At 38.3% G+C, this 27,160-nt stretch overlaps 1 protein-coding gene across 1 annotated transcript; it reads left to right on the top strand.

The window, feature by feature from the left end:
• Positions 1-7,876: 7,876 nt before the first annotated feature.
• On the top strand, positions 7,877-9,391 carry LOC133844985 (uncharacterized). The gene is made up of 5 exons (XM_062279285.1): positions 7,877-8,036; positions 8,116-8,326; positions 8,388-8,601; positions 8,663-8,828; positions 8,890-9,391. Exons 1-5 carry the CDS (start codon positions 7,949-7,951, stop codon positions 9,216-9,218), a joined length of 1,008 nt encoding a protein of 335 aa, XP_062135269.1. The 5' UTR covers positions 7,877-7,948; the 3' UTR covers positions 9,219-9,391.
• Positions 9,392-27,160: the final 17,769 nt, after the last annotated feature.

The following is a 27,160-nucleotide window of genomic DNA, read 5'->3' as shown; positions in this document are numbered from 1 at the left end:
TTATTTAATGTTCTGCAAATTCGTTGATGAAAAATATTTATTAAATTCTTTGCCAGAATATAAATTGTGTTTTTAAGTGAAGATGAGTTATTTATACTCGCTAACCAGAGGGTAGAAGGATATTATAACTTTGGCCTTCGGGAAATGTATCTAACAGATACATATAGCGATGTCCTTTGGTATATTTTTATTATTTATAAAATGTTACATATTATTGTCAGTGTTTTTCAAATGAAATCTTATGGTAATGAGATAACCAACGTCTAATTTTATTGTAAGTGGACAATCTAAATCTTGAGATTAATAATACTCATAATATGAATATAAATAAAAGTAACAAATATTTTGCTACCACACAAATATTATGGAGATTCACTGTCAATTTGAGTGGCTAAAAATGGATTTATTAGTATTTTGCATACATAACGAAGAACATATTTCCGTGCACATATGTAAGGACTCTTGTCTGACATTTGTGAAGCCGAAAAGCATAAACACTCTATTCAACTGCTTTGGCCATTTATCAATTAACTAACGCGAGAATCACACAGCTCAAAGCCCCCCAAAAAAAAGTGGAAGAGAAGGAATGCAACGAATTGGGGAAGTGGGGAACCAATTAATTTTCGCTTTGGGGTAAGATGCGCGAACAAAACGCAAAGTTGATTAACGGCAGCGCCTCTCCCCGTCACCGTCCCCCTCTTCATTCCTGCTTTGTTACAGCATCGGCAGACATGCTCCTGCTCCATGCTGAGGCAGTATAGGCAAATCTAGCGCAGTCGAAGCCACTGAGAAGGCCTCCTATTTAATGGGTAAGCGATAAAAATGGCAAAATACAAAACATGCTTATGTAATGGAGCGCTGTGGCACATGCCAACAGGACTACTGTTATCCTTCTTGGCTCTTGGTTTCCTTCAGTGCTCAGTGTGCTTTTCATGCCAACATCTTGGGCTTGGCCGAGACGCGGCTGCTAATTAATCATCGACGTTTATCCGACTTGATGCAGAACTAAACAAATCGTTTCAAATTATTAAAATCATTTATAATGCGCCGAGCCACGCAAGCTAGACGTAGACGTAGATGAGGAAGAGAGGGAGGAGGCGGATCGGGAGAGGACGCATGTGAGCGCTTTCTGATGAAGAATGAAGGATGTGCTGCGTGTGCCTGGCGCCGGCTAAAGCATCAGCGCAATCCCAATTCGCGTTCTCATCCGCATTCGCAGTTGCGTTTTAGTCTGGGTCAGAGTGCTAGTCCGAGTAGAAGACCAAGTGACGAGAGAGGGACTCCCTCTCTCTGTCTCTGTCTCTGTCTCTGTCTCTTTCTGACTGCTGACACTGCTGCTGGCAACATAAATCAGTCGCACATATTAACCTCGCAGCGACTATCTGGTCACAGTTTCAGCGGCACTTCACTCTGTGTGTTGTTGCTAGGTTGTGTTGTTGCTTGTGTGCCGGCGTGACCAATTAAAGACCGCCATCATTTTATTTATGTCTTGTTGTTGGATCCTCCTCCTCCCCCTTTTCCTACTCCTCCGTCACCACCCTCACCATATTTTTCTCACAATTCGCTACGCCTTCCACTTCCTGCTCTTCTGTACTCTGGCTCATTATTCGCACATTCGAGCAGAGGGCGGAGAAGAGGGCAGCGCGGGGCAGACGGCGAGTTCCACCCATATTTCTTGCAGTCAGCTTATCTCAGAGGCGCTGACAGGCAGCAATGAGGCACACACACAGACACACACACCAACACACACAGGGAGATATACAGAACAAGCAAGGACATCTTGGCTAAAATAAATTATGTGCTCGTCGCGTCCAGCAAAACGTAAACAAAATATGTGGGCAAACATCCCGAGCGGGTGTTTTGTCGGGTGTGTGAGTTCCACTGACCACCAGCATCAACAGCAGGAGAAGCAGCAGCGGCAGCAGCTAATGCATTGACCGTGGTCAGGAACACAGCCAAAGCACTGAAGCAGCTGTGCAAATGGATTTGGTTAACCTTGGGGCATTGAAATCTGATTTGTGTGCTCGTTTTTGGGCGCAATTTTCGAAATCCATAAACGAAACAAATATATATTGCAGTAAATAATTGCCGGTACTCTACATTATTATTTTTTGATTTATGGCTAAATAGTTTTCTGTTTAAGTTAATATAAAATTATATAATATCGATATGGATGTTCGAAAATTTTTAATTTGTCGAATTAATAAATTACATAAATAAATATTCATGTGATACAAAAATGTATTTAATATAAATACGGAGATATGTATTTAATCTAACAAAATAATGATTTGATTTGTTTCTATTGCTTCTAAACCCAACACACAACATGGAAGTTTGATATTATCTAGACACATGCCAAATAAATATGTTACAGTCAATACGATAAGTACTTAACAGTTTACGATAAGTACTTAACAGTTTAATTTTCACCGAATCCCGCAGAAATATTTAAATGAAAATGTCATATCATTTTATATTATTTAAATAAACACATGGGAATTTTAGAATAATGTTCTAAGTGACTTTTAGATAAATATATGAAATGGCAAATGTAATAGATATTTAATTTGTATACATTATATTTTGTAAGCACTGAAACATTAAATCTCGGAATAAAGAAAACGTATCCAAGGAGACCATTTATACTATATTAATTGGAATTGAACCTGCTGTTGCTTTCGACTTTAATCTATGGAAAATTATAGTTACTCATACAATACATAGAAGTATTATAGATTTTTATATATTAATTAACTGTATGTACTTAATGCACTATAGAAAATTTTTCTTTCTTTTTCTCTTTTAAGTAATTTTGCGAATGTGTTTATAATACTATTTTAATATACAACAAGTGTTTCTATAATAATTATTTTATATATTTTTTAACTATAGTGGGCGTCGCACGCCCTAATTAAATAAAAATATAAAAAAAAAATGTCATGCTGTTTGTTGCTCGATATTTTCCATTTTTTTTTTTGTTTTTTTGGTAAAATTGCTTTCTATTTACTCATTTCATAAGCGTTAAAAAAATAATAAAAAAAATCAACTTTGCTTTGTTTTCTCGACATTGATTTTGATTGTGAAAGTTGCATATTTAAGAAATAATTTTGTAGTACGGGTCTTAGTTGCTTTTAGCTGCCAATCTGGTATGTAGACAACACATTATACCAGATTGAAAGCCAAGCAACTAAGACTAGTAAGTAGGCGTTTTTCCCATACAAAAGTATTTCTTTAATAATTTCCATAATTTTTATCTGATCGCAACCAATATTTCAAAAATCACAACTACTATAGTTGTTATTGTATACATCAAAATTCGCAGCTCTAGTTTTTTCGATTTTTTTGATTTGTGGGGGCGTGGCAAAAATATGAAACAAACTTGATCTGCATGCAAACATAACAAATGCTGTCGAAAAAAATTATAGCTCTATCTCTTATAGTCTCTGAAATCCAGTGTTTCATAATGACGGACGGACAGACGGGCATGGCTAGATCATCTCAGCTGTTGACGCTGATCAATAATAATGTTACATACATTTCCTGCCGGCACAAAGTTATAATACCCTTCTACCCTATGGGTAGTGGGTATAATTAATAAGTAATACCAAAAGACTATTTAAATACAGCTGTAAACTTTGGAATAACGGTGCTAGTGACCTGTGCGTTTAAAATTGAAAAAAAAAGCTATAAACACAACTTCCAGATAAAATTTAGTTATAACAGCATAAAGTATTTAATTTTTAATAATTAAACATTTTTTTCCATTTAGGTAATTCGATATTTTAGCGAATATGGATAATAACAAATGAAAGTGGGTGCTTTATGAATAATTTTGAAATAGCAGTGCCAAAAGAAATATTGTATAAATTTCAAAAAATCATATAAATAACTTAATCCTACTAAATTGGAAGTTAAATACTACCTTATAAGTTGTTGTATAGCCTATAAGAGCCTCACAGCTACGTGGCATGGAGTCCACCAAGTTCTCGCAATGCTTGCTGGGATTCTGGCCCTATACCTCTTGCACAACTTGTCGAAGGTGTGTCCTAGATGTCAGGGATTTGAAGTCCCCCATCAGTTCCCAGTCGGATTTAAATCTGGGAACTGTGCTGACCATGGCATTACATTAGTTTATTCTTGACCAAACCACTCTGTGACCAGTTGGCCGGTGTGCTTAGGTTTCGTTGCTCTGCAGAAAAGTCCATATTGAGGGGGCATTTCATCCTGAGAATACTTCAGCATGATGTTTCTTAATATATTTTCAAAGACTTGTTAGTCTATGATCCCATCGATAATATTTATAGGTCCCACACCACTGTATGAGAGACATGCCCATAACATGATTTTAAGACCACCATGGTTAGCGGTCTTAAGGGTAAGGTTTAGGTCGTTCTCGGTGTTTGGTGGTCCTATCCACCGAAAAACACCAGTTCAGATTCATATGTTCAAAGGATATTACGCCATTTGGTTAGTGACCAGTTGGTTTTGAGATGTCTTTTACCAAGTAATTCCACCTTTCCTGGACTTCGGGTATTCAAATTTGTATCCACTATTCTTCGGTCAATAGCGACTTCACTGATTCCCCAACTCAGCCCTGCTTTAATATCCCTAGAGGATGCAAAAGGATTAGTTTAGAAAAGAAAAAACTGCTATTCTAAACAGTGTTGCCAACTCTTAGTGGTCGTTTATACCAGTGAAAGCATAAAAAATAGCCAAAAATAGCAAGATTTCTTCAAAAATAGTAAATTGAAATAGCCGTTAGTTTTCAATGACAAAATCTTATATTTTTGTACATTCAATGTTGATGATTTAATGATTCTTCTTCGATAAGCAAATTGTTTAAAACTTGCGCAATTTCCACCTCCTCGGAACCAATATATTAGAAAAAAAGCGGTAAACTCATCAAGTATTTTTGTAAAGCTTATATCTGTCGATGCATCAATCAAAAAGCTAAATTTTGAATTTGCATGTCGTTTTGCAGACATTCCTGGAAATGTGGCGACAGCACATTTTTTATAACTGCCATGCACTTTGTTCGATGAATTTTTATCTGGCTTTCTTTAAAGATTTGCGCGCACAAATTATTAAGGTGGTCAACCGAACTGATTGAACAGTGTTGAGCCACAAACAAGCAGAGATTCTTTTGAGGATGTCTCAGTAGATGTTTTGGGAAACTCTATTGTTTGGTTACCTCGCCGTACTTCAAGTTTTGCCTTGTGTTTTTTAGTTTCAACGGGCGATTTCGAGTCCCACAACTTTGCATTTAATGTGCATTTGCAATATTTGCAAAATGCTTTTGATTTGTTTGTTAAATCTTTTGTAATACAGTCATTAAGTTGGGGATCCTCCAACTAAGCATCGCGAACTTTTTGTTTATACAATTTAAGAAACAACCGCACAAACAAAATAATCAGTGAATTTGAAGTAGAGATGGTAGCATTGCGAGCGCGAAACGATGTTGAGAAAATACCAAGTACCCAAAAGCTACAAAGGGGTAAATAATATTTTAGTATTTAAAATACACAATTCGGTCACGCTAGGCGGTAAGCGTGGTGTGTGGTATATATCGATAGCCACAAACAATATACGATTTCCGAAAATTAAATTTGAAGGTCCACTTTTTTTTAGTCGACTTTAAATAAATAAATATAATCAAATATTACAAATTATTTAAAATTATTATTATGTGACAGGTAGAAGGAGGCATATCCGTCCCTATAAAGTATATATATTCTTGATCAGCGTCAACAGCCGAGACGATATAGCCATGTCCGTCTGTCCGTCTGTGCGTCTGTGTGTCTGTGTGTCTGTCCGTATGAAAACCTAGATCTCAGAGACTATACGCAGATCAAGTTTGTTTCAAATTCTTGCCACGCCCACTTCCGGTGAATACAATAATAACAATAGTATTTATAATTCATGAAAGTTTGGCAATTTCGCAATATTTTGCTTTTATTCAAAATGAGTAGCGGGTATCTCCCAGTTGAGCCCCCTACTGTAGCTTTCTTATTTGTTTTGTGTTCGCTTGAAGCTCAACAGTAATACCCTACTTTTATTATGTTATGTTATTATGGGCATGTGGTCTACATATTTTACAATTATGTAGATTAAAATTTTTTTTTAGGGTTTCGCTGATATCAGTGTTTCAACACTTCGCATTCGATATCAGCAACATGCTCAAATTCTATATAAAAATATTATATACATGCCTTGGCTGTGCATACTTGAGGCCACGACATTTATTTTTATCGTCACCAACGTCACAATATTCGGCTTACTTAGCGTCGTCAATGGCGCAAAATTTCTATTTCTATTTCTGTCTTTGGGGTCGCATAATTTTAGTACTTGCTTTTATTTCAATTTTCTGATTAATTGCAATGAATTCGTATTATTAAAGGAATATGCGGAAGTTTCGCAAACGATTACAGCTCAGAATTTTTTTTAATTTGACACTTCCAGATATTAAAAGTACAATATATAACATAACACATGGGCTGAAAAGTCCCGGGCCTGACAAAGAAAACTTGCTTTTTTTGGATCAAAATTGGCGTTACTCATCAACTTAATCTTTATCAAGAGCATCGCAATCATTCCAGAGCCGCTATAACATTTCAATATAAATTTTTTAGAACGATTTATTTTTTGCCTCAAAATAGGCTTCAATTTCAGTGATAATCTCTTCAATCGTGCGAAATTTTTTATCGGCGAGCATTTTTCCAGGACTGCTGACCTCCAGAAGTCGCTGGGAGCCTAATCTGGCAAATTAGTGGATGTGGGAGCAATTCGAAGTTAAATTCAAGTAGTTTTGTCACTGTCATTGAATCATGAACACATTCTTGTTGTTGGTCAAAAGTGAGCAAACGCGGCAGCCATTTTGAAGAGATTTTCTTATAGTCAAATGCTCATGCAATATTAAGCCAACATGTTTTTTTGATATCTTTACGATGTTAGCTAACTGACTCAAATTTAATTTTCGATCATTCAAAACGATTTTGTGGATTTTTTTGATATTTTCTGGTGTGACCTCCCCATTTGGACGTCCACTGGGTTCTGCATCATCGGTGTCTCTACGACCACGTTTAAAGTCAGCAAACCAACGTTTAATTGTTGTTTCTGATAGAGAGGAGTCCCCATAACACTTTTCAAGCCAAAGCTTTGCTTGAACGGTATTTTTTCCCATCAAGAAGCATTGTAAGATTAGAAGACGAAATTGCATTTAATCCATTGTTGCGAAAATAGAAAAAGTAGTGTCACTTTTGGCTCAATAACTTACAAACTAATGAATAGAATATCATGAAATTTTAGCAGCTGTCTTCTGAAGGATTGTATTAACTGAAAAAAAGGTGACTGCAATAAAACTAGCACAATCTATGTGTAAGGCCCGGGACTTTTCAGCCCACGTGTTATATGTATACACAAGAGAAAATTCACACTCTAAAAGCTAAAATACTAATCTTAAGTTTGTAACTATTTATTTTTAAATTTTTTAAAAGGTTTTAAAATGCCGATTAATACTCTTGTTTTATAATTGAATTTGTCAAATTCAAGAATTTTTAATTATAATAAAAATATCTTAAAATAAGAATTTTCTTTTTCTTAAATTTTAATCTAAAAATTGGTCATTGGTTGCAACTCCTTTGAGTTCAAATATAGTCTATCTAATAGTCTGTCTAAAACCAAAAAAGTAATATTAAATGAAAAACATGAAATTTTTTTCTGGGCTCAATTTTGGTTTCGTGTTGATTAAACATTGTTTTTATTAATGTTCAAACTTATTTTTCTTAGAGTATATATGTGTATTTATGAATATGAGTCTAGCGATAAGGTTGAGAATGCAAACATATGGCAGAGAAGAGCGTAGTAAAGTCGAGTAGAAATCCAGATTTAGTTCCGTTCAATCCACAAACGCAGCACATACGGATTGAGAACATTCAACTAAAACATTATGATTGCCATTCGCTTATTTGCATTTATATTCACCCTCACGTTGGTGATGGCAGTGCCAAGAACATTGGCAGAACCCAAATACAAAGGTGCGCTCAATTAAATTGAATAATAATACATCAACCAAAATATGTATATATTATATAAGTGTACTGCATTTGCGATTAGAGTTTGATACTTGCGGCGGTGACAGAGAATATCCACTGGGCGTGTGTCGCTACACTGATGATTGTTGCACAATAAAAAGGTATGTCATGCAGAAAAAGATCAACATCAAGGATGTGCCATCTTGTGGCTATGACAATCCGTTTAAGAGTAAAATGATTTGCTGCCCCAAAACTGACACACAAGGAACGACTTCAGGGACACCAATATTCCGGTAAGTTAAAATTAATCAAAGAGTATGAGAATCAATCCATAATTTGATCAATTTCATGCAGCTTCACTGGAACTCATCTGGTTACTATGCGATACTTAACAAAATATATGGATGATTATGTGTACCGTTGTACGGGTGTTGTACTGTCCCCCTCGCTTGTTCTAGCGTCGAAGCAATGCGATGGAGCGGGCGACGAGAATTTACCCAGCAGAGTAAAGTTGGGATCCCAAGATGCAAGAGTAAACGATAAATCAGATATTAAAATCGATATTTACGTAAGCTGCTAAGTGCATCGAATATAGTATTGATATTTTTGATTTACACATTTCTGCACAGAGACCTACGAGTTACAAAAATGACTTGGTGCTCATCAACTTGAGAACGAGACTTAACAGAACACAACTGTCGGAAAATGTCACCATAGCGAATCTCTGTCATCCACACGATCTGCTGGGGCACCCTAATTTCTTTGCTGCAGGCTACTCATACAATACGCAAGCAAGTACGAATTTCTACTAGTAAATCTATCTATGTATCATTTATATCACATTGACTCGCAACAGATGAAAGCTGCAAAAAATACACGATGCAATTGGAAAACCTTAATCTCAACGAATGCAACAATGTGAAGGTGACGCGTCAAATCGAAGATTTGGCAACGGATCAGTCACATCTCTGTCTTCGCCCGATACCAACATTCGAGATGAAGAATGAGTGTTCAAAGTGCTTGACCGCGACATCCAGTGTTCTTCATGTGCAGCGTAGGGATGGAAGTCAGTGTGTGGCGGGCATTGCCACGCCCACAAACAATGAATGCATTGAGGACGAGAGTCCATTGTACTTCACCAATATCCTGACAAATTCAGTCGCCGATTTCTTTAATGGCGAATAGAGTAATGTGAGACGAATGTGGATGATTTTTGTAAGGCGCTCTATTAAAAGAAAGCTTAATAAACACACATACATATGTAACATACGTATAAGTATTGTTTTTAGCTTGAGTCGCGATATCTGAAAAGCTTATACGAATGACAAATTGAGTTGAAAACTAATTTACTATTAAATTGTATTATAGTTTCTGAATATAATATACATATATACAAACAAGTGAGACAGCTACAGTCGAGTGCGCTCGAGATACCCGATACCCATTTTAAATAAAAGAAATATATTTTGCGGTATTTTTCTCAAAATATACTGAGTGTACTATAAAAATACTAAAAATATACCAAGTGATATATTTGGTATATCGATATAGTACCGCATTCACAATATACCATAGACAGCACAATATACCAGATTGTCAGCCAAAGCAACTAAGACCCCTAGTAAGTAGGCGTTTTTGCCCATACAAAAGTGTTTCTTTAATAACTTCGACAATTTTTACCTGATCGCAACCAAATTTTCAGGAATCATTACTACTATAGTTATTATACGTAAAATTCGTAACTCTAGCTTTAAAATTACGCTTGTTATTCGATTTTTTGATTTGCGGGGGCGGAAGTGGGCGTGGCAAAAATTTGAAACAAAAGTTTGTTTCTGCGTGCAAACATAACAAATGCTGTCGATCTCTTATAGTCTCTGAGATCCAGTGTTTCATACGGAAGGACGGACAGACGGACAGACACACAGACAGACGGATATGGCTATACCGTCTCGGCTATTGATGCTGATCAAAAATATATATACTTTATAGGTTCGGAGATGCCTCCTTCTAGATGTTACATTCATTTGCTGCCGCCACAATGTGATAATACCCTTCTACCCTATGGGTAGCGGGTATAAAAATTAATAAGTATTACCAAAAGATTATTTAAATATAGTCCTGAACTAAGAATTTCTTCTGGATTTAATTTTGAATAATTTCGTGTTGATTGATCTTTATTTTCTTTATTTGAAAACTTATTTTTCTGCGTGTATAGTATATATATAATATTTGTATGTTGAGAGTGTAAAAATAAAGAAGATAAGAACAGCAACAAAATATTCAATCGCCAATTTAAGACGTCAAATGTTGATATTCAAAATAAAAACATTATTTTTTTTATAATTGAATTCCTAATATTTTTCTTCATTCATATTTTATATTAAAATGTAAAATTTGTTTTTTATATGTATCAAAATATATATCAAGTAAGTTCATTTGTGTTTGTCAAATTTACTATAGTGCAATGGCACCACAATTATTAATTAATTTATAAATTCAAATGGTTTTCTTACCAATTCTTATAAAGTTACACATGCTGATTAAGCAGACAATGAATTTAATAGAAACCAAATGACTTGCACTTTAAATCTGGCCAAAAAAGTATGCTTTACAAATTTACAAATGAAAATAATCATTTTATTGAAAAAGATTAAGCAAATACACATATTTATATATATGTACATAAATATATATTTGGAAATGTGAATATTATTTTTATTTATACATGTATTCGTGTTTGTTTATTATATTAATTTTGGGTTTGTTAATTTTTTTGCCCAGCTGCAGAGAGCAACAGTAAATACAAAAGCAAATAGCTAGCGATACAATCGAAATAGCTGCATGTATAAATTATTGTTTGCTCTGATTGTTGTTGTCATCAAGCAGACGTAGTCGATGGGCAGCAGTCATTGGCCATGGGGAATTAAAGACGTATTTATTTATGTTTGCAATGAGGCCAATGGTGCGCCGCATGGAGTGGTCGAAGGTCTGTTTCCAAAATGAGTATAAAGAGACAGAGAAAACGAGAAAAGAGGAAAACAGTTGCCATTGAAAACTAATTTGTGGCGAGCGTAGAATATTTGTTTATACGTGCCTCGACTTATTTGCAGAGCTCGTTCGTCTCTTCGGCCAGGTAATGCTATTTCGACCACGACAAAGACTCGTCTCGACTCTGGCCTGGTTAACTTAAACTGTATGCACATTTTCAGCAATTGCTTGGAAATATGACGATAGGCAGGCAGGTTGGCTGAGGGTGAGGCACGGAGAAGGGAGGTAGGGAGGCGGAAGGAGGCAGGCTTGTCCTTGCTGTCAGTCAGGTGGACTGCATATAAATCAGGAGGACATATGGAACTGCCTGACTGCCTGTTAGCCAGGACTTGTACGGCCTGATGTCGTTTCCGCTCCAGCGAGTTTTCCAATCAAATGACTGCAAACGTCTAGCCAAAAAGATCACAGACGGAGACAGCTTGGTCAAGATAGCTTAACATCACAGACACACACACACACAATGGTTGAACCAAAAAGTGGCAATGGCCAACATATTTGAAAAGTTTCCAAATCACGCCTCAAAGACAGCTCTCACTGCCTGATTGCAAATACTTACCAATGAATATGTGCCACATTCACACACACATACACACACAAACCCTCACATTCCAAGAGAGATGAACGCAGAATCAAAATCGGAGTCGGACTCTGAGCTAGAGACAGAGTTGGAGACAAGCGCAAACATGGCTTAATAACTCATTCGTTTGGACTGCGTGTGTGTTGGTGTTGCTATTGGTATTGGTATTGGTGTCAGTGTTAGTGCTAGTGTTGGTGTGTGACTTCTCATGGCTGGCTGCTTTTGCTCCTTCCTTCCCTTGCTTCCTCCTCCCTGTCTTCTCAATAAAGCAGTCAATGGCAGCGACAACTGCGGCCAAAGTGTCAGCTTCAAGTTGAGCTGTTGACTCGCACTCATTAAATAAAAGATTGCATGTTTTCAGCCTTTTGTCCGGGTCGCTTCGGGTTGGTCCGAGTCCAAAAACTGGGAGCAGCTAATCCCAAACTTGCCACTAACCCCCCACCCTGCCCATATTGTGCAACTGACTTCTCGCATTGTTGACACATACGACTACATATAAATCTCTGCTTGGATCTCTATCACTTTTATGTTCAGCTTCGTCTCCGTATGCAAATTAAAGTGACACATACATTTTCCTTTTCCCAAATTGAAATGCTTAAGCGAACATCTGCTGCATTGATACTCCGTACTCACTGCTCATCACTCATCACTCATTGTTCACTTCGTTCTATTCACAACTCCACTATTCACTTCCTGTAGGTGTTAGGTCAGACTCAACAACTATTCGTCATGTGTTAATTCCAGTGCGAAATCATCTATTATTTTATTTGCAGTTTCGAATTTAGTGAATAGTTTAAAATAGTATCAATTATATTTAGAAATATCCAATTTACTACATCGACTTTCTACGTTATTTGATGAATGACATATTACTTTTGTCTGTAATTTAACCAGGAATTTCGTGATTAATTTAATTGTATTATTCATCAAACAGTATGTATAAAGTATATAATAATTTCACATTTTAGTCCATTCAAAAGAGATGTTACACCTACTTTCGGGTTGGTTTACAATTATTTTAGCTATTTATCTTCAATATCTATCTAATTACCTTGTTAGTTAATGATGCGATAAATCGATCGATTTGTATGACCAAAATGAATGACAAAAACAAACCTCTTATTGCGTTGTACTAGATATTTCCAACCAATTAAGTAACATCGCAAGTTACTCACTCAACAGAGGCTGCGTCTTGGATGGCTTCTTCCGCCTGAAAATTTATCTTTCGATTCATTAAACTATTCGATACTAAGTTAGGTAACTTTTCAGTTTATTATACAATGATTTTAAGTTTTTGTGTATTTATACCAGATACCCGCAGTATAGAAGTGTATTATACGTAGGAGGCGTCTCTGACCCCATAAAGTTAATATATTCTTGATCAGCAGCAGATTTTTAACACATTCAGTGTAAGTTTCTTTGGTTTGGTTCTTTTGACATATAGATATACCAAGTATAGCTATTGGTATATTTAAGTACTGTTTTGTACATTAATTTGGTATATTTAAAGAATGATACCGCGATGTCGCGAGTATCCACATTTATTACTTGTTTTACATTGTCAATATGAGTTAGTCTGTTCTTTTAATTTAAAATTTGATGTTTAGTATGCTATTCACTTTTATTCATAGAAGTATGAGTTTGAATTATTTACTTTAAAAATACTGTTTAATTTCCTTTTGACTTTAGCACCAACATTATTAATATGCTGATCAACAAGGAAAACCTTCCCTCATTTGCATGATGTTTGTGGCACAAAAAGCATAAACCATTTGGGTTGGCCACTTTGCAGAGTGTCCAGACATTGTTTCGGGTTATTAATATGGAAATACTCGTACTCTTATACTTTGTTGAAGGTGCTTCACCTTCTTCTGCTTGCAACACTTTTGTGCAATCCCTTTAATCGCCGCATATATTCCATGTTAGCTGACGAAAGTGTGCCACAGATACACAAAAATGTATAAAGTCTGTTGTTTTTGCCCCGACTGTTGATGCTGATGCTGCTGGTGCTGCTGCTTATGCCTGACCTCGTCTATCTAGCAAGGAGTGGAGTTTGAGTGGAGCTCTTGACAGGCGTGTCTGCATATCCCGTATATCTGTCTATATCTTGCTGCACCTTTTGTTGTGATTTTACTCTTTGGCGAGTTGCAATCTTGCACATAAGCCACACATACCTTATAGCTTTATGTGTGTTTGTAAGTTGTTTGTGTTTGTGTTTATGTTTGTGCATGTAAGCGATGTTTAAGTGTCGGTAAAACTTTATAATGTGTTTGTAACAGCAACAACAACAACAACCTGTTGTTGCATGTATGCATGGATGTAGGTGCTGTAATTTTCATTTCATTTCACTTTGTGGCACATTAACTGCTGTTGTTGTTTTTGATTTTTGTTAATTATATACGTTCGTTGCCACAACAACACTATGCAAATGCCCAGACCAGCAACAGAAGAGTGACAGAGAGAGGGAGATGAGAAATATTTGTAGCCTACTTTCAGGCGTGTCATTAATTTCCACTGCTTAAAATTTATACACGCCACAAATTGCCTGCTAGCTGGGCGATAAATACAGACTACCCGCACTCACACACACACACACACACACGCTTACACACATTATACACATATTCATTGGTCCAACACCTTCAGAGTCTGCCAGCTTCTGTCTTATTATTGTTGGTTGGCTGCCTCTCTAGGTCGCCTTACACAAGCACATGCACATACATTATGTGCTTGCCTGGCTGAATAACTAGTTGGTTGGTTGCTGCAACAAAAACTATGCTCGCATTTTGATTTTTGAAATCATGTTGAAATACATAATTTGCCCAGCAATTGTTTGTCTTGCCTCACACACACACGCACACACACACACTCACAGGTTGCCTGTCTGGCTGCTTCTAATTTCCATGTGTTGGTCTCATTAATATTCATGGAACTATGACATAGCCCAGGCCTAGGCTGAGCAGAAAAACCAGCCACAGAATTTGCATAAATTTCGAGTTTGAGTTCGTATACGGTTGCAAGCAAAGTTCTTGTGTGGCAACCAAAATAGGGAGGAGAGAGAGAGAGAGAGGGAGATAGGAAATAAGAGTGAGTAAAATTAAATACATTAAATTTGTATTAAATTCCGCGAGTGGGACGCAAAACTTTTTTAAGTGTGGCCACAAAAACGCAAACAAATTTCGCTTTGAAATGAATTTATAAATTTATGGTTGCATTTTACAGCGGCAACATTCAGCAGCATCGAGCATCGGAAACAATAATCAATTATTGGTTAAAATCAACTCAACAGGATTATTGAGTTATAAATGTTTCATAAAATATTCTGCGGCACCTGTCCACCCATCTCTTCCCACAACGCCGTCTGCGCGTTTGCGGTTTCAACTGATAAATGTGGCAAATAAAATAAGGCATCATCGCCAACAGCAGCAACAGCAACAGCAACAAAAACAGTTGCCAGTTGATGCCCCAAACCCCAAAAGGAGAGGAGCTGCAACGTGGGATGAAGTTGATAGCTGTTGCGATCTCTAATTAAATTTTGTGACATGGCCACAAAGCTAACCATAAATAGCCAAAGCCGTTGGCCAGCGCATCAAGCATTTATAACTCATTAAAGGCATGCCACATGCGTGCGTGGCAATGTGGCACAGTGCTGAAAACTGTAGCAAGTGCAGCACGGCTTAAAGAGAGCCCAGTCACAGTTGCTGCCAGCAGCAGATATCATTTGTCGCAACGGTGCAGGTATTCGCACATTACGCATACGTCACGTGGTGCAACTTGTAGTGTGAGCATATGTGAGTGTATCTGTATGAGTGTGCACCCGTTGCAACCGGCTTTGACTGTCGACAATACGGTCACTGCACACATGAATGGGGCAAAAGAATTAAAAAGTATAAAAACGCAATTAAAATACAACAAAAAATAGCAAGAATACAAACAGAAAATAAAAAACAATAACGTTGGCAATGGCAAGCTGCCACCATTGTCTGTCCGTCTGTCCGTCTGTCTGTCCGTCAGTCTGTTTGTCTGTGTCGATTCGTCCATGCTTGCACCCCAGAGGCAAGTTGACGGCTGCTGCTACTGCTGCTGCTGCTGCTGGCAACGACGTAGCGACGTGGCAACATTGCCCTTTGGCTGCGACTCAACTCAATTTGTTCATTTAACTGCTTTTATTTTTATTATATTTACATTTGCTTCACGCTCGCAACACGCTCCACAGATAATTACGACAATAATAAGGACACATTGTCCTCGTCGCTGTCCATCCACTAGGCACACACACACACTTACGTATGTGTATATGTGTACACACACACATCTTTTTGCTTTCGCTTTTCGCCTTTCACTGCAAATTGCACAACAAATTGCTTTTGGTCAATGCTGGCGAAGGCAGCTCGTGCATCTTGTTTGGCCGAAAACAATTTAAGCCAGAGGTCGTGCCTTAAAGCGTTTGGCTTGCCAACTGTGCGGAAACCGAGAGGAAGAAGACGAAGAAGAAGACGGAGAAGGAGAAGTAAAGGTAGGTAGAAATGAGGTAGAAGGCGAGAGGAGATCAAGCAGAAGCCAGCGCATCACGTCAAGTTATTCATACGTGGCAAATTCTGCAGTGGTGCAAGACAACAAAGTTCACAAGCTGTGCGTGCTGTAAACTGCGGAGAGGGAGGGAAGGGGGGGGGGCAGCAGGTGGCTGACGGGAAGTGTGGTGGCCTTGAGGTGGTTGGGCTGCTCGGCTGCCAGCAGAAATGAAATCAGATGAAAGCGCATTACATACTTTGTCAGACAATGCGAGGCTGCAGTAAAGCAGCAACAACAACAGCAACGCCAACAACGGCAAACAGTTGAAAAAGTTGCTGCTGCCAACCAATACGAACCTGGCATACTCTGCGTTGCCAGCCACAGCAACAGCAACAGCAACTAGCAGCGCATCGCATGGCATCACCTGTGAAAAGTTCTCAACTTTATTCTTTTGCCATTTGGAATAAACCAAATTTGTAGCATATTCTTTTGGCGTGGCTGCAACATCGTCTGCTGCTTTCATAAATTTCATTGTTTGCACGCATGCGAGTACACACCGCCTGCCACCATTCCCCTTCTTTCCAACATGTACCTCCACTCTGCCATCAATTCTCCGCGAGCTCAAACGATATGAGGCAATATACAAATTGAAATTTGCGCAAACATGACGTGGCCCGCCACACCTTTCCCTAGCTTCTTCATCTTCAAACTGAGTTCTACTTCCACTACTCTCTCTCTCGCTCACACACTTCCACCCTCTTCTACAGTTAGTTTTATGCTTGTTTTCATTGCTTCGACTGATAACTTGGCAAATGAAGTATACGCAATGTGGGACACCTTCTGTTAAGCATGTTTCCAACTTGTTCTCAATACCTATTTCACCCAATTTATCTCAGAGCATAAAACTTTTGATGCTTTTATAAAACTCTTTGAGAAATATATGATTTTTAAAATTGAATTTGATCAGAGGATTTCTTATAGGCATAAGAGTATATATTGTTGAAAGTGAGTCCTAGACGTTTGAAATTTATTTTTCGCATGCCTACAGATAATAGAATATCTAAAATGAACTAATTTCATTGCTTTAGAATTTAAAAAGTTAAAATATTTAAGAAATAAATGTATCATTTATGAAATTAAAAATTTATTGATACCTTCGCAAATGATCATAACTTCAGGAAGTCTTATTGAACATTTAATCGAGTAAACGCTTTAAATATTTACATACGGGACGATTTAAGTCCCTGATATTAAAAAGAAAACGGAGAATGTTCGAGTATTGAATTTTAGTTATTTAGTGTGAAACAATTCGTAATTGTATTTAGTAACCTTTATACTCTTTATATTCTTTATTGTGATATAATATAGAATAAAGATAAAATAATGAAAGTCCAGTTACTAGCCATAAATTCCTTATATGCTCAACTATTTTATTTTTTCATCATTTCTAATATTGAAGGAGAAATCAAAGTTGGAAATAAATAGCTCAAGAGTTCTACTCCACCTTGCTTCAGTTGTTAAGTTACAAGTATTGAATTGCAAGATTCCAACACTCAAGAGTAGCCTTAACCCTTTGAAGATGGGGCAATGCAAGAAGACTTATTTGCGATAAGCACGAACACACTTATAGACACTTTAAATTTTTAATCAATGTATTTCATAAATTTAGAGTGTATAAAGTCTTTTTATGTATAACTTTCAGTGAATAGTGAATATGATATTAATTTGTAATTTACAGAGATTGTTGTTATACCCTTAGGTATCAGTTAACATTAGTTAGTCGTTAGGCACTAAGCTATCGGTATTAGCAATCGTCAGAAGCAGTCCAGTAACAGAAGCATTAGTCAGTTGTACCGAAGTCATTCGTCACCAGAAAGCAGTATTTAAAAAATCTAAATCGAGTACTTGTTACATACATATATTATTAATTTATCCCAAATACTAATAATTAATGGTTGCTTCTATAACCAACTTTACATTTACTTTCAAAAGAAGATGAAATTGCTGAAAATAGGGTCGCTTTTAAGGCATAATAAAAATCTTTCGAAAACTTGCTTTTGCAAAATTAGAAAAGGTTTGGAAAGATTGTGTTGTTGTTTGAAATTATTATATTGATGAATGAAATTATATTCGCACGAATAAAATCTCTCTTTCTTACTTACTCACATGACTTATTGAAAGATGTGTTAAACATTAAGGTTTTCTGGGAGTAAATGAATTTGAGAACACGGCTGGCAGACGGTCCAGACTTTATCTTGGCCTACATACGATTACGCTCGTATCTCACTTTGGCTGTGTTTGCTGCTGTCGCCCTCTGCACACGTCACAGGACACAATTAATTTAGCATCTTGAAGTTGTGCTCCAGCTCGCAGTCTGTTGTTGTGTCGTGTCTCCATCCCGTTCCCGTTCCCCTTCCCTGTTTCATTCAATTCCTTTGGTGGCACCTAGTTCTTGGTTGCGCCTCCGTTACACCGTCTTGTTGTGTTTGTCTGCTTTGTATTGTCAAAACGCGCTGTCAAAACAAATGCTTAACAATTTTTCAGCGACACAGACAGACAAAGACTGAGAGGGAGAGTCTATGTATATGTTATGTAGTGCTGTCTCGTTCTTAGTAAGTGTATTGCCAGCTCTGTCGTGTTTTTGCTGTTGTCGCTGACAGTTGACAGTTGTCAAGTCTGCAATCATCATCATCATCATCAGCAGCAACAGCAACAGCAACAGCGGCAGCGGCAGCGGCATCATCGTCATCATTGATCGGCATAAATAAGAGATGCGCTTGATTATTTACACAGCACCCTTCCAAGGGGAAGCAGAAGGGTTCGCAGCAGAGTTTTAGCTTCTCTCTAGCTGTGGCTATGACAAATGAGAGACGACAATGAATTATATTGTTTATACAAATTACTTTATTGGCGCTGGAATAGAATGATATGGAAACGCTTCGAATGATTTATGGCCAACTTGGTGTCTTGCCTCAATTGGTTGCAGCTCTAGGTATGTGCAACACACACCCACATTTCTACGAATGTGGCAGATTCTGGCAGCAGGCAGCAGACATTGCGAATGCAGAGGCATGCGCGGCTTACCAACTGCGCTGGCAATTAGCAGTATCATGAAGCTGTCTAAAGTATCAACACAGCAGGCAGAAGAGAGGAGGAGGGGGAGGGAGGAGGCGAAGGAGGCACGCTTCGAGCGCTTTTCAACAGCCAAGTCTAATCGCCGGCGCCGCCTGCTGCCTGCCGCCTGCCATATGGCTCTGGGGATGTGCCTAGACAGACTGCCTGCCACATATTTATGAACTTATTTGCTTCTAAATAAATATTGCTGCAGCGGCAGAGCAGCGTTGGGTGGGGGGCGGACTTAAGGGATTTGGCGTTAAAAAGGGTTTACTTATAAATTGAAATAAAGCGTAAAGTATGCCATGGCATGACACGGCGTCTGTTTGCCCCACACTACCTACCAGCTTGCCACGAGCAGGCACAGGCCTGGCTGCCACCTTAGCAGTTGTCGATGTGTCGGCGCTTGTGCATTTTCTAAGCGGCTTAATGTTTATGAGCCGCTTTTCAACACCAGCTAGCTAGCAAGTAGCAAGTAGCAAGTAGAAAGTAGAGAAGCAAGCAGCATGCGGCATGCGGAATGTGGCAACTTGAGCTTATGTGGCACTGGCAGCATTTGCGGCAAACGCTGCCTGTTACTTGCCAAACACAATTGTGGGCAAGCGAACGAGCGCGTCTTGCGTGGAGGTGTTGCAAATGTCTGCAATGTGTCGCCATTTGCAATTGTTGCTCGTTGCTAGTTGCAAGTTGCTAGTTTTGAGTTGCAAGTTGCAGTTCGACTTCGTGCAACTCGCAACTGTAGCGAAAACATTTTGGTAAACAACTTTTGAGCAATGTGGCAGGCTTCCCCTCTATCTTCACTCCCACTCTACTCAAAGACACATCAACAGAATGCGCTTCTGTGGAAACTAAACAAGGCAAGAACGCTGCAACAAAACAGTAGCAACAACAAAGGCGGGGGGCGCACACACGTATCAAGCATTTTCACTTTGTAAAACATTTCTGATATGTACGTGCGGCAGGCGTTGCATAGCGGACGGGGCAAATGAGGGGCAGGAGAGGAGGGGCTGCAAAACTTGTGCTGCAAAATTCTATTTAAAGTTTGATTAGCCGCGTGCCATAAGCACATACAAACACATACACATACGCATTACAGTGAGCAAGACACGCAAATAATTAAGCATAGCGAACTTTTAGTGTGATAACTTGACATGCACACCTGGCGTATGCGCAATGCTTAGTGTTCAGCTCGCAGTCTGTCTTATTAATTACGTTAGATAAGAGCGACCTGTTGGCCAAAAGGGTGCGTCTAGTGTTGCCCCACATTCATAATTTCTCCAACAGCTGCAATATCCAAACACTCACACTATCGCACACACACACACACACAGACACACACACTCACTCACTCCTTAAGCACATGCCAAAAGTCAGTTGGACTGTCAAGCGACTGCCATTTGGATGGCAGATGCCCAGCTGTGCCAAAGCCAACCGATGTCTGGCCAAGCTACCCGCGGCGCAGCTGAGTGGACTTTTCCAGCTGGAGGGGAACGCAAGGGGGAAGGGGAAAGAGCGGAGTACGGAGAACGGAGCTGAAGCTGTAGTTGAAGCGATGTAGCAAACGGCGTTCCAACCAAGATGTAAGCCACAAAAATACTTGACAATTTGTTTGCAATACATTTTACGCTTCAACCAACAGTCTCTCTCTCTCCCCCCCTTTCCCCTGCCTATTCCAGTTGCAGACTTCACAGCGATACACGCGCTTGGGACAAGTAAATTATATATGTATGTGAAGTACATACACACACACACACACACACACATACACATATGACTGCGAGACGAGTCGCATGTATTTGCTCTTCTATTTGCCATTTCTTGCAGCATAAGCATTTCGACTGTGCTTTGTGTTTTTCTTTATTTCTCCGCATACCCGGCACTGTTTCTGTTTTAAAGGGCATAATAAGTGTTAGGCAAAGTGCGTGGTAGGCAGAAGACGCAAAAAGTTTATACTTCAAGCTACACAAACATTTCATTCGCTCGATCGATATCGATAATTCCCTTTGACAGTCAGTCAGACAGTCCTTTAGCTAGATTGTTCGTCTGTCTAGCACCCAATAGATTTGACGGCTAGTATGTTATACTAAAAATTACTTATATGTTTATTCCCAATACCTAAAGAGCATTAAATTTATTCAAATCCGTGAAGGAAAATATTTTAAAGTTAGCTTGCCTGTCTATCTGACTGACGGTCTTTTCATTTTTAAACGCTTCTTAAAAAAACTATAAAAGTCAAAGTCATCATATTTAGTATATTTCATATGTAGAACCTAAAGGAACCTAATCTATTTACGATTCCTCATTTTTTATTTACAAGTATAAATGTTCGCTCCAGATGACATATAAAATTTGACAACAAAAAGATGTTTTGCTTTCATAATAAGTATAACAACATCTTATGTAATGTAGTTTAATCGTTCATTTCTCTATATTAATTCGATTATTGTGTTTCGAAGCAAGCTTGGTTTTTAAAACCCATTGAGATGGAAATGAATTCAATTCCTAAGGTGAAGTTTTTAAGTTTTCGGGAATAAAATTTAAAAATCTTTTCAAATATATCGATGAGAAAAACATAAAAAATACTCGAATGACATTTTAATATAATATATTATACTATTAGCATACAAAGTATAATATTAGTTCAATAATAGCTATAATAAATATAATAAATAAATAAATATTATATAAAACTATAATAAAAAACATTTCAATCTATTACTATGTATTTTTAACATTTGTTAATACTACATAATATTAAAGACCTCCGTCGATTATATTTACATCTTGTTTAGTTAGAAGTTAAATTTTATTTAATTTTTATTAATGAATATGAATAAATATCAGTAATCAGTGATTACTAATCACATGATTTAAGTGTTATAAAACGGTTTCTATTATCTTTCCGTGACATCACTTAATTTAGTTGTCTTATGTAATAGTGCGAGTATCTTGTAGTTGAGCACACTCTAGTGTTATTTTCTTACATGTTTTGTTTTGTCGCTGTTTGTCCTACTGCTAAGAGTCCTTTCACTGCCTTCTGCGTCTCCCCGCGACCTTGTTCGTCTCGTTGGGCTCGGCAGAAAGATAAAAGAGCGAGCAATAAGTTCATAAAACAATTGGCTCCATTTGCTCTGATTTTCATTGCCTGCCATTTGTGTGACCTGCGCGTTGACCCAGCTTTCCCTTCACCTCCCTTATTCCCCTTCCTAGTAGCCCTTTGGCCACCCTGGACTGACACATGTTCCTCTAGTTATTGTTATTGTTGTTGTTGCTGTTGCTGTGAATGGGGCTCTGCACTTGGTCCTTAATTGGTTTGTTTATATTGGCGCCCCTCGGCCAGCTGCAATCAATTGCACACAATGATGGCAATTACAACACACACACCCCCATACACACACACACACACACACACACAGAGACACACTTCATTCGTGCACTTCAAGACAGACAAAGAGGGTAGAGAGAGGAGAAGGCGTGGAGCGAGTTAGATGTAGTTAATAATTTTTGTCATTTATGTTTGATAATTGCTTTCGTATTTGTAGGCAATTTGCCCTTTTGCCAATGATAACGAGACACGAGCAACAACAACAGCAGCAACAACAGCAATTGCAACCATTGGGAACAACAACAGCAACAACAATTAGAGGGACAACAACAATTAGAGCCTACATTCAGTTGAAGAGTTGCAGATCAGAGTTTGGCTTTTAACTTCTGCCTCATTGCATATTCAGTTAGTTGTGTGCCACTTGCCGCCTGCCACTTTGCAACTTGCCACTTGCCACTTAGTCGCCTGCCGCTTGCCACTTGACTTGTGACGATGATGCAATTGCCGATTGCCGATTGTCGATTGTCGATTCTGTCGTCAAAGGGCGATAGAAATAGAAATGCATGTCGAGTGGTTTTATATTTCAGGTGAAAGAATCTATACATATATAATCTAAATGTGTATGCAAAAACATGTAGCACGCCACTTGGTACATGCCACACGCAGCCTTTAAATATGCGGTAATTAGCTGGAATTTTGCAAGTAAGCCAACTTTCCACCTTGCCACCTCCCTCTTGCCACATAGCACTCTCAATATATGCTGCACCACAAGGCAATCAGTGCAAATGGATTCCTGTTGCGCCAATTGAGCCTCAGTCTATGCTAGTTTTGAGTGTTTGTGTTCGTATTTGTAGTGTGTGTGTGTTGCACCTGTGCAATTAATAATTGCCAGCTCAACAGAGTCTCTGTCTCTGTCTCTGTCTGCGTCTGTGTTAGAATAAGCTGTTAATTTATGCTGTCAGGCAATTTCAAGTATCGATTGCCTGGCAAATACTCAGATAGTCAGTATTCATGAGTAATTGTCTCAGTGTATGCATGACTCACTCATTCACTGCCATTCAGTTGCCCCCGTCTACTGTTTGAGTCTCTGCCAAAATGATTTGTCCACTCTTGTATTAACTAAATGAGCTGTTTATGTAAATGCGCATATCAAATTAAAAGCCATAAAAAAGCGACAGTTCCCTTCCCCCCCGCCTATACAAGTCAGACACTGAGTGAGTGCGAGCAGGCAAAGAGCAGCTTTTTATGATGACGACAAGCCGCAGATTTCAGATGACTTCATTGCCAAGTCGCCAACTCTTGGGGCAGGAGGAGACCCATAAAAATACTTTGACTGCAATTGACAGTGGCTTCGTTTTGTTCTCTTGGAGTGAGGACGTCCTTGATGGCCGGGCATAAATCATTTCTAATTGCGCCAGCTAGGTAAAGTAGCAGAGCCACAGCAGGAGCAGAGACAGGAGTAGGAGTAGGGGCAGGAGCAGGACCAACTGGAGCTGGAGCTAAGACGCTTGGTCGTCTTTTCATGCGAGTTCACTAATTGAGCTGGCAGCTTCAATTTGATGTCGACGAGTGGCACTCGTCGCTGCGGCATTTGCACATATGTATTCATGAATCCATATGAATCAATATGTGAATTAAGCGCTGACAGATTGTTAGCTCGCCTTTTCCATTCAATCGTCCTTTTGCCTCTCTCGCCTCTCTATCGTCAACGACACGAAGTGTAACAGGTTTTTTATGCATTACGTGACCATATGAAAAAGTTGGCCACACGCACACAAGCCCACACACACGCACACATATAGAGCTATGCGAGCTGGCCTATATCAAATAATTACCGGAACTTGAGCGTATAACCAACAGTTTCCGCCGTACAGGTAAAATGTGAACAGGCAAACATAGAAGAGCGAGCAGGAGCTGGAGCGGGAGCAGAGGGGAGAACATGTGGTGGACAAGGGCTGCACATGTCCGTTAACAATAAATTCAGTTGTCAATAATAGTTTTTTTAAGCGACAATCGCAGCGCAATGTGAATTATGATTCATATTCGCGACATACGAGCAAAAGTTGCCATATGAAATACATATTTGTTGTTCTTTCTTTTGCTTTTGTTTTGTTTGTGTTTCGGTTTGTTTTGGCTGGTGAATTGCGGAGTTGAGAGATGGGACTTCGGACTCCTTGGAAATTATGCAAATGTGTCCATTAGCATAAAGTGATTTTGATGAGGCACCAAAGTGGACTTTATGCTTGGCTGGATTTGATTAGGGTTATGCGGCGACAGAAACCAGCAGCAGCTCAGTTCAGTTCAGTTCAGTTTCTGGTCTTGGTCAAGGGGCAGTCTAGGCCTAGTTGTAGCTGCTGTTTTCACGGTCAACACCGCAAAGTAGAGTTAACACACTCATTCTCATTCTCGTTCTCGTTCTCTCTCTATCTCTATCTCTCTACTCAGAGTTCCATCCTGTTGCCTGCTTTTAAAGGATTTTTCGAATTTCGAAAACGCAATTCAGCAATTGCCTTGTGCAGCGTATAAGAGTGGCGTATAAGAGTGTGCGGTTTCTCATTAAACATTTGCTGTTGGCCAACGGGTTTGCTGGCTGTCTTTGTCAATTTGTTATGCTAATGTTTGTCCGACATTCAATTGTTCAAGCTCATCATCATCATCATCATCATAATCATTGCTCTAAGTTTCATCAGCGAACTGTGACGTAAGAAGGCAGCAAAAAAGTCAGCTCTTCAAGCTGAGGGATAACATGGCAAACTATTTACGTGCATAAATAATAATTTCCCCACCAGGTAAGGGAAGTGTATGATAGATGAACATCATTGAGTCCCTTCTCCGTCTCCAACTCCAACTCGAATTGTGCCTTGATCTTATGCATAAATATGGCCAAGAGCGTCGTGTGGGCGTTGGAGCGAGTTAACACGAATGTGTGCGCCATGAAAATGCAATAAGTTAATGATATCAGACACAGTGTGTGTGCTCCCCTCTTCCTTCAACTCCGCTGCCTAATCCGGCGTAAGCATTTGTGAAATGGCTGAGCTGGGGGTAACTGTAACTACTACGTACGGGTCCGAGTTGGAGTATAATAAGCGTAAAACTAATACCACACCCGGAGAAATTATGCGACACTAAAAGTCGCAGAGAATGGCAAAAGCTGGGCCGTTGATTGGGATCGGGTGCGACTTGAAACGACTTGGCCATTGCCTCTGCTCTGTCTCTCTAAAATTGTCAGTGAAGCGACGAACACTCAAACAGCAACAGCTCTGTGTGTGTGCTCATATGTATGTATGTGTGCGTGTATGTGTGTGTGTGTGTGGCATGCCACAGTCTGCGTTTGACAATAATTGTTTGCTGCTGTCCTTTTTTTTATTTGCCAGCTACTCCGTTTTTTATTGCGCTCCAAACCGCAGCCCTGTTATAAGCGCTGGCTGAGTTTGATAAGTGTCAAGCGTTGTTAACCAAACAGGCGACTCTGAGGTGCCTCTGGGTGGAGCAACTCTGCTTCGAGGTGGTGTGCGGTGGTTAGGGAATGAGCTGCGGTGGCTGGCGCCTACCCCACTTTAAGATTTATGTGCATCAACAGCAACAGCAGCAGCAAACAGGAAAAACAATTTTATCGCAATGACTATACTACCATACGACTGAAAGGAAACTCTTCGTGTTGCCTGACTGGCAAATACTCATTACTACAGCTCAAGACTCTCTCAGCAAGTTTCGTAAATAATATTATAGCAGCTGCTTTTCACCTTATTCAAAGTTATTTAATGATGCTTGTTACTATTTTGCAATACCTTAAATAAGTTAGTGTTGTTGTTATCAGTTTAGTTGTTAGTTCAGTCTTTATTTCAGCGTACACTTAGTATGATATTAACAAAATGATTTCCGTATTTTTACTCCCAAACAAGGAATAGCTAATAATTATGTTTATAATTTGTTAATATATTGAATATTAAAAGATAAATCTATATAATTAAACAAAATTATAAATGTAGACATATGTATACAATAAATAACTAATAATAATGTTGTTCCATGAATTATTGTGAAATATCATACATAAATTTTAAATGTAAAATTAAACAAATTTTCTAGTTTTATACGAATAGTTTTTTTCTTTACAAATATTCAATTATAATTTCTACTTTTTTCGCTAAATAAATCTGTTTAATTAGAAGAAATTTAATTGAGCTGTCCAGTTTTTTTCCTCTTTAATGAATTTTAATATTCCTTTGTGTTAACAGAAAAAATCTAAATACATTTCAGTTTGTATTTATTTTAGTCGTCTTTTCGATTTAAATTTGCTTCTTGGGGACATCAGTTCGTACTCTGCGATGTATTGCTAGAAGCTTAATGAATAACTTCATTAAATATCTTTGAAGATAAATCTACATTGAAATATGCTATACCATATACTATTTACATGTTTATTCAACAATTATAAAAGTCTTTTACGCTGCTTTCATTATTCACTTGCCATTCTACAAACTCGACGGCAAATAAATTGTGGATGAATTATCTCAACTTGAAAGAGTGCATAATTGTACATATTTTACT

Source organism: Drosophila sulfurigaster, chromosome 3 (genome assembly GCF_023558435.1).
Source record: "Drosophila sulfurigaster albostrigata strain 15112-1811.04 chromosome 3, ASM2355843v2, whole genome shotgun sequence".
In the NCBI taxonomy this organism is placed as follows: Eukaryota; Metazoa; Arthropoda; class Insecta; order Diptera; family Drosophilidae; genus Drosophila; species Drosophila sulfurigaster.
Note: the sequence above shows the minus strand (reverse complement) of the source record. Positions and strands in the feature narration are given on the sequence as shown.

Coding starts and splice junctions, on each gene's coding strand:
- LOC133844985 (XM_062279285.1), top strand. CDS start 7,949: ATGATTGCCATTCGCTTATTTGCATTTATATTCACCCTCACGTTGGTG. Junction 8,327..8,387: donor TCAGGGACACCAATATTCCG/GTAAGTTAAAAT, acceptor AATTTCATGCAG/CTTCACTGGAACTCATCTGG. Junction 8,829..8,889: donor CTCATACAATACGCAAGCAA/GTACGAATTTCT, acceptor GACTCGCAACAG/ATGAAAGCTGCAAAAAATAC.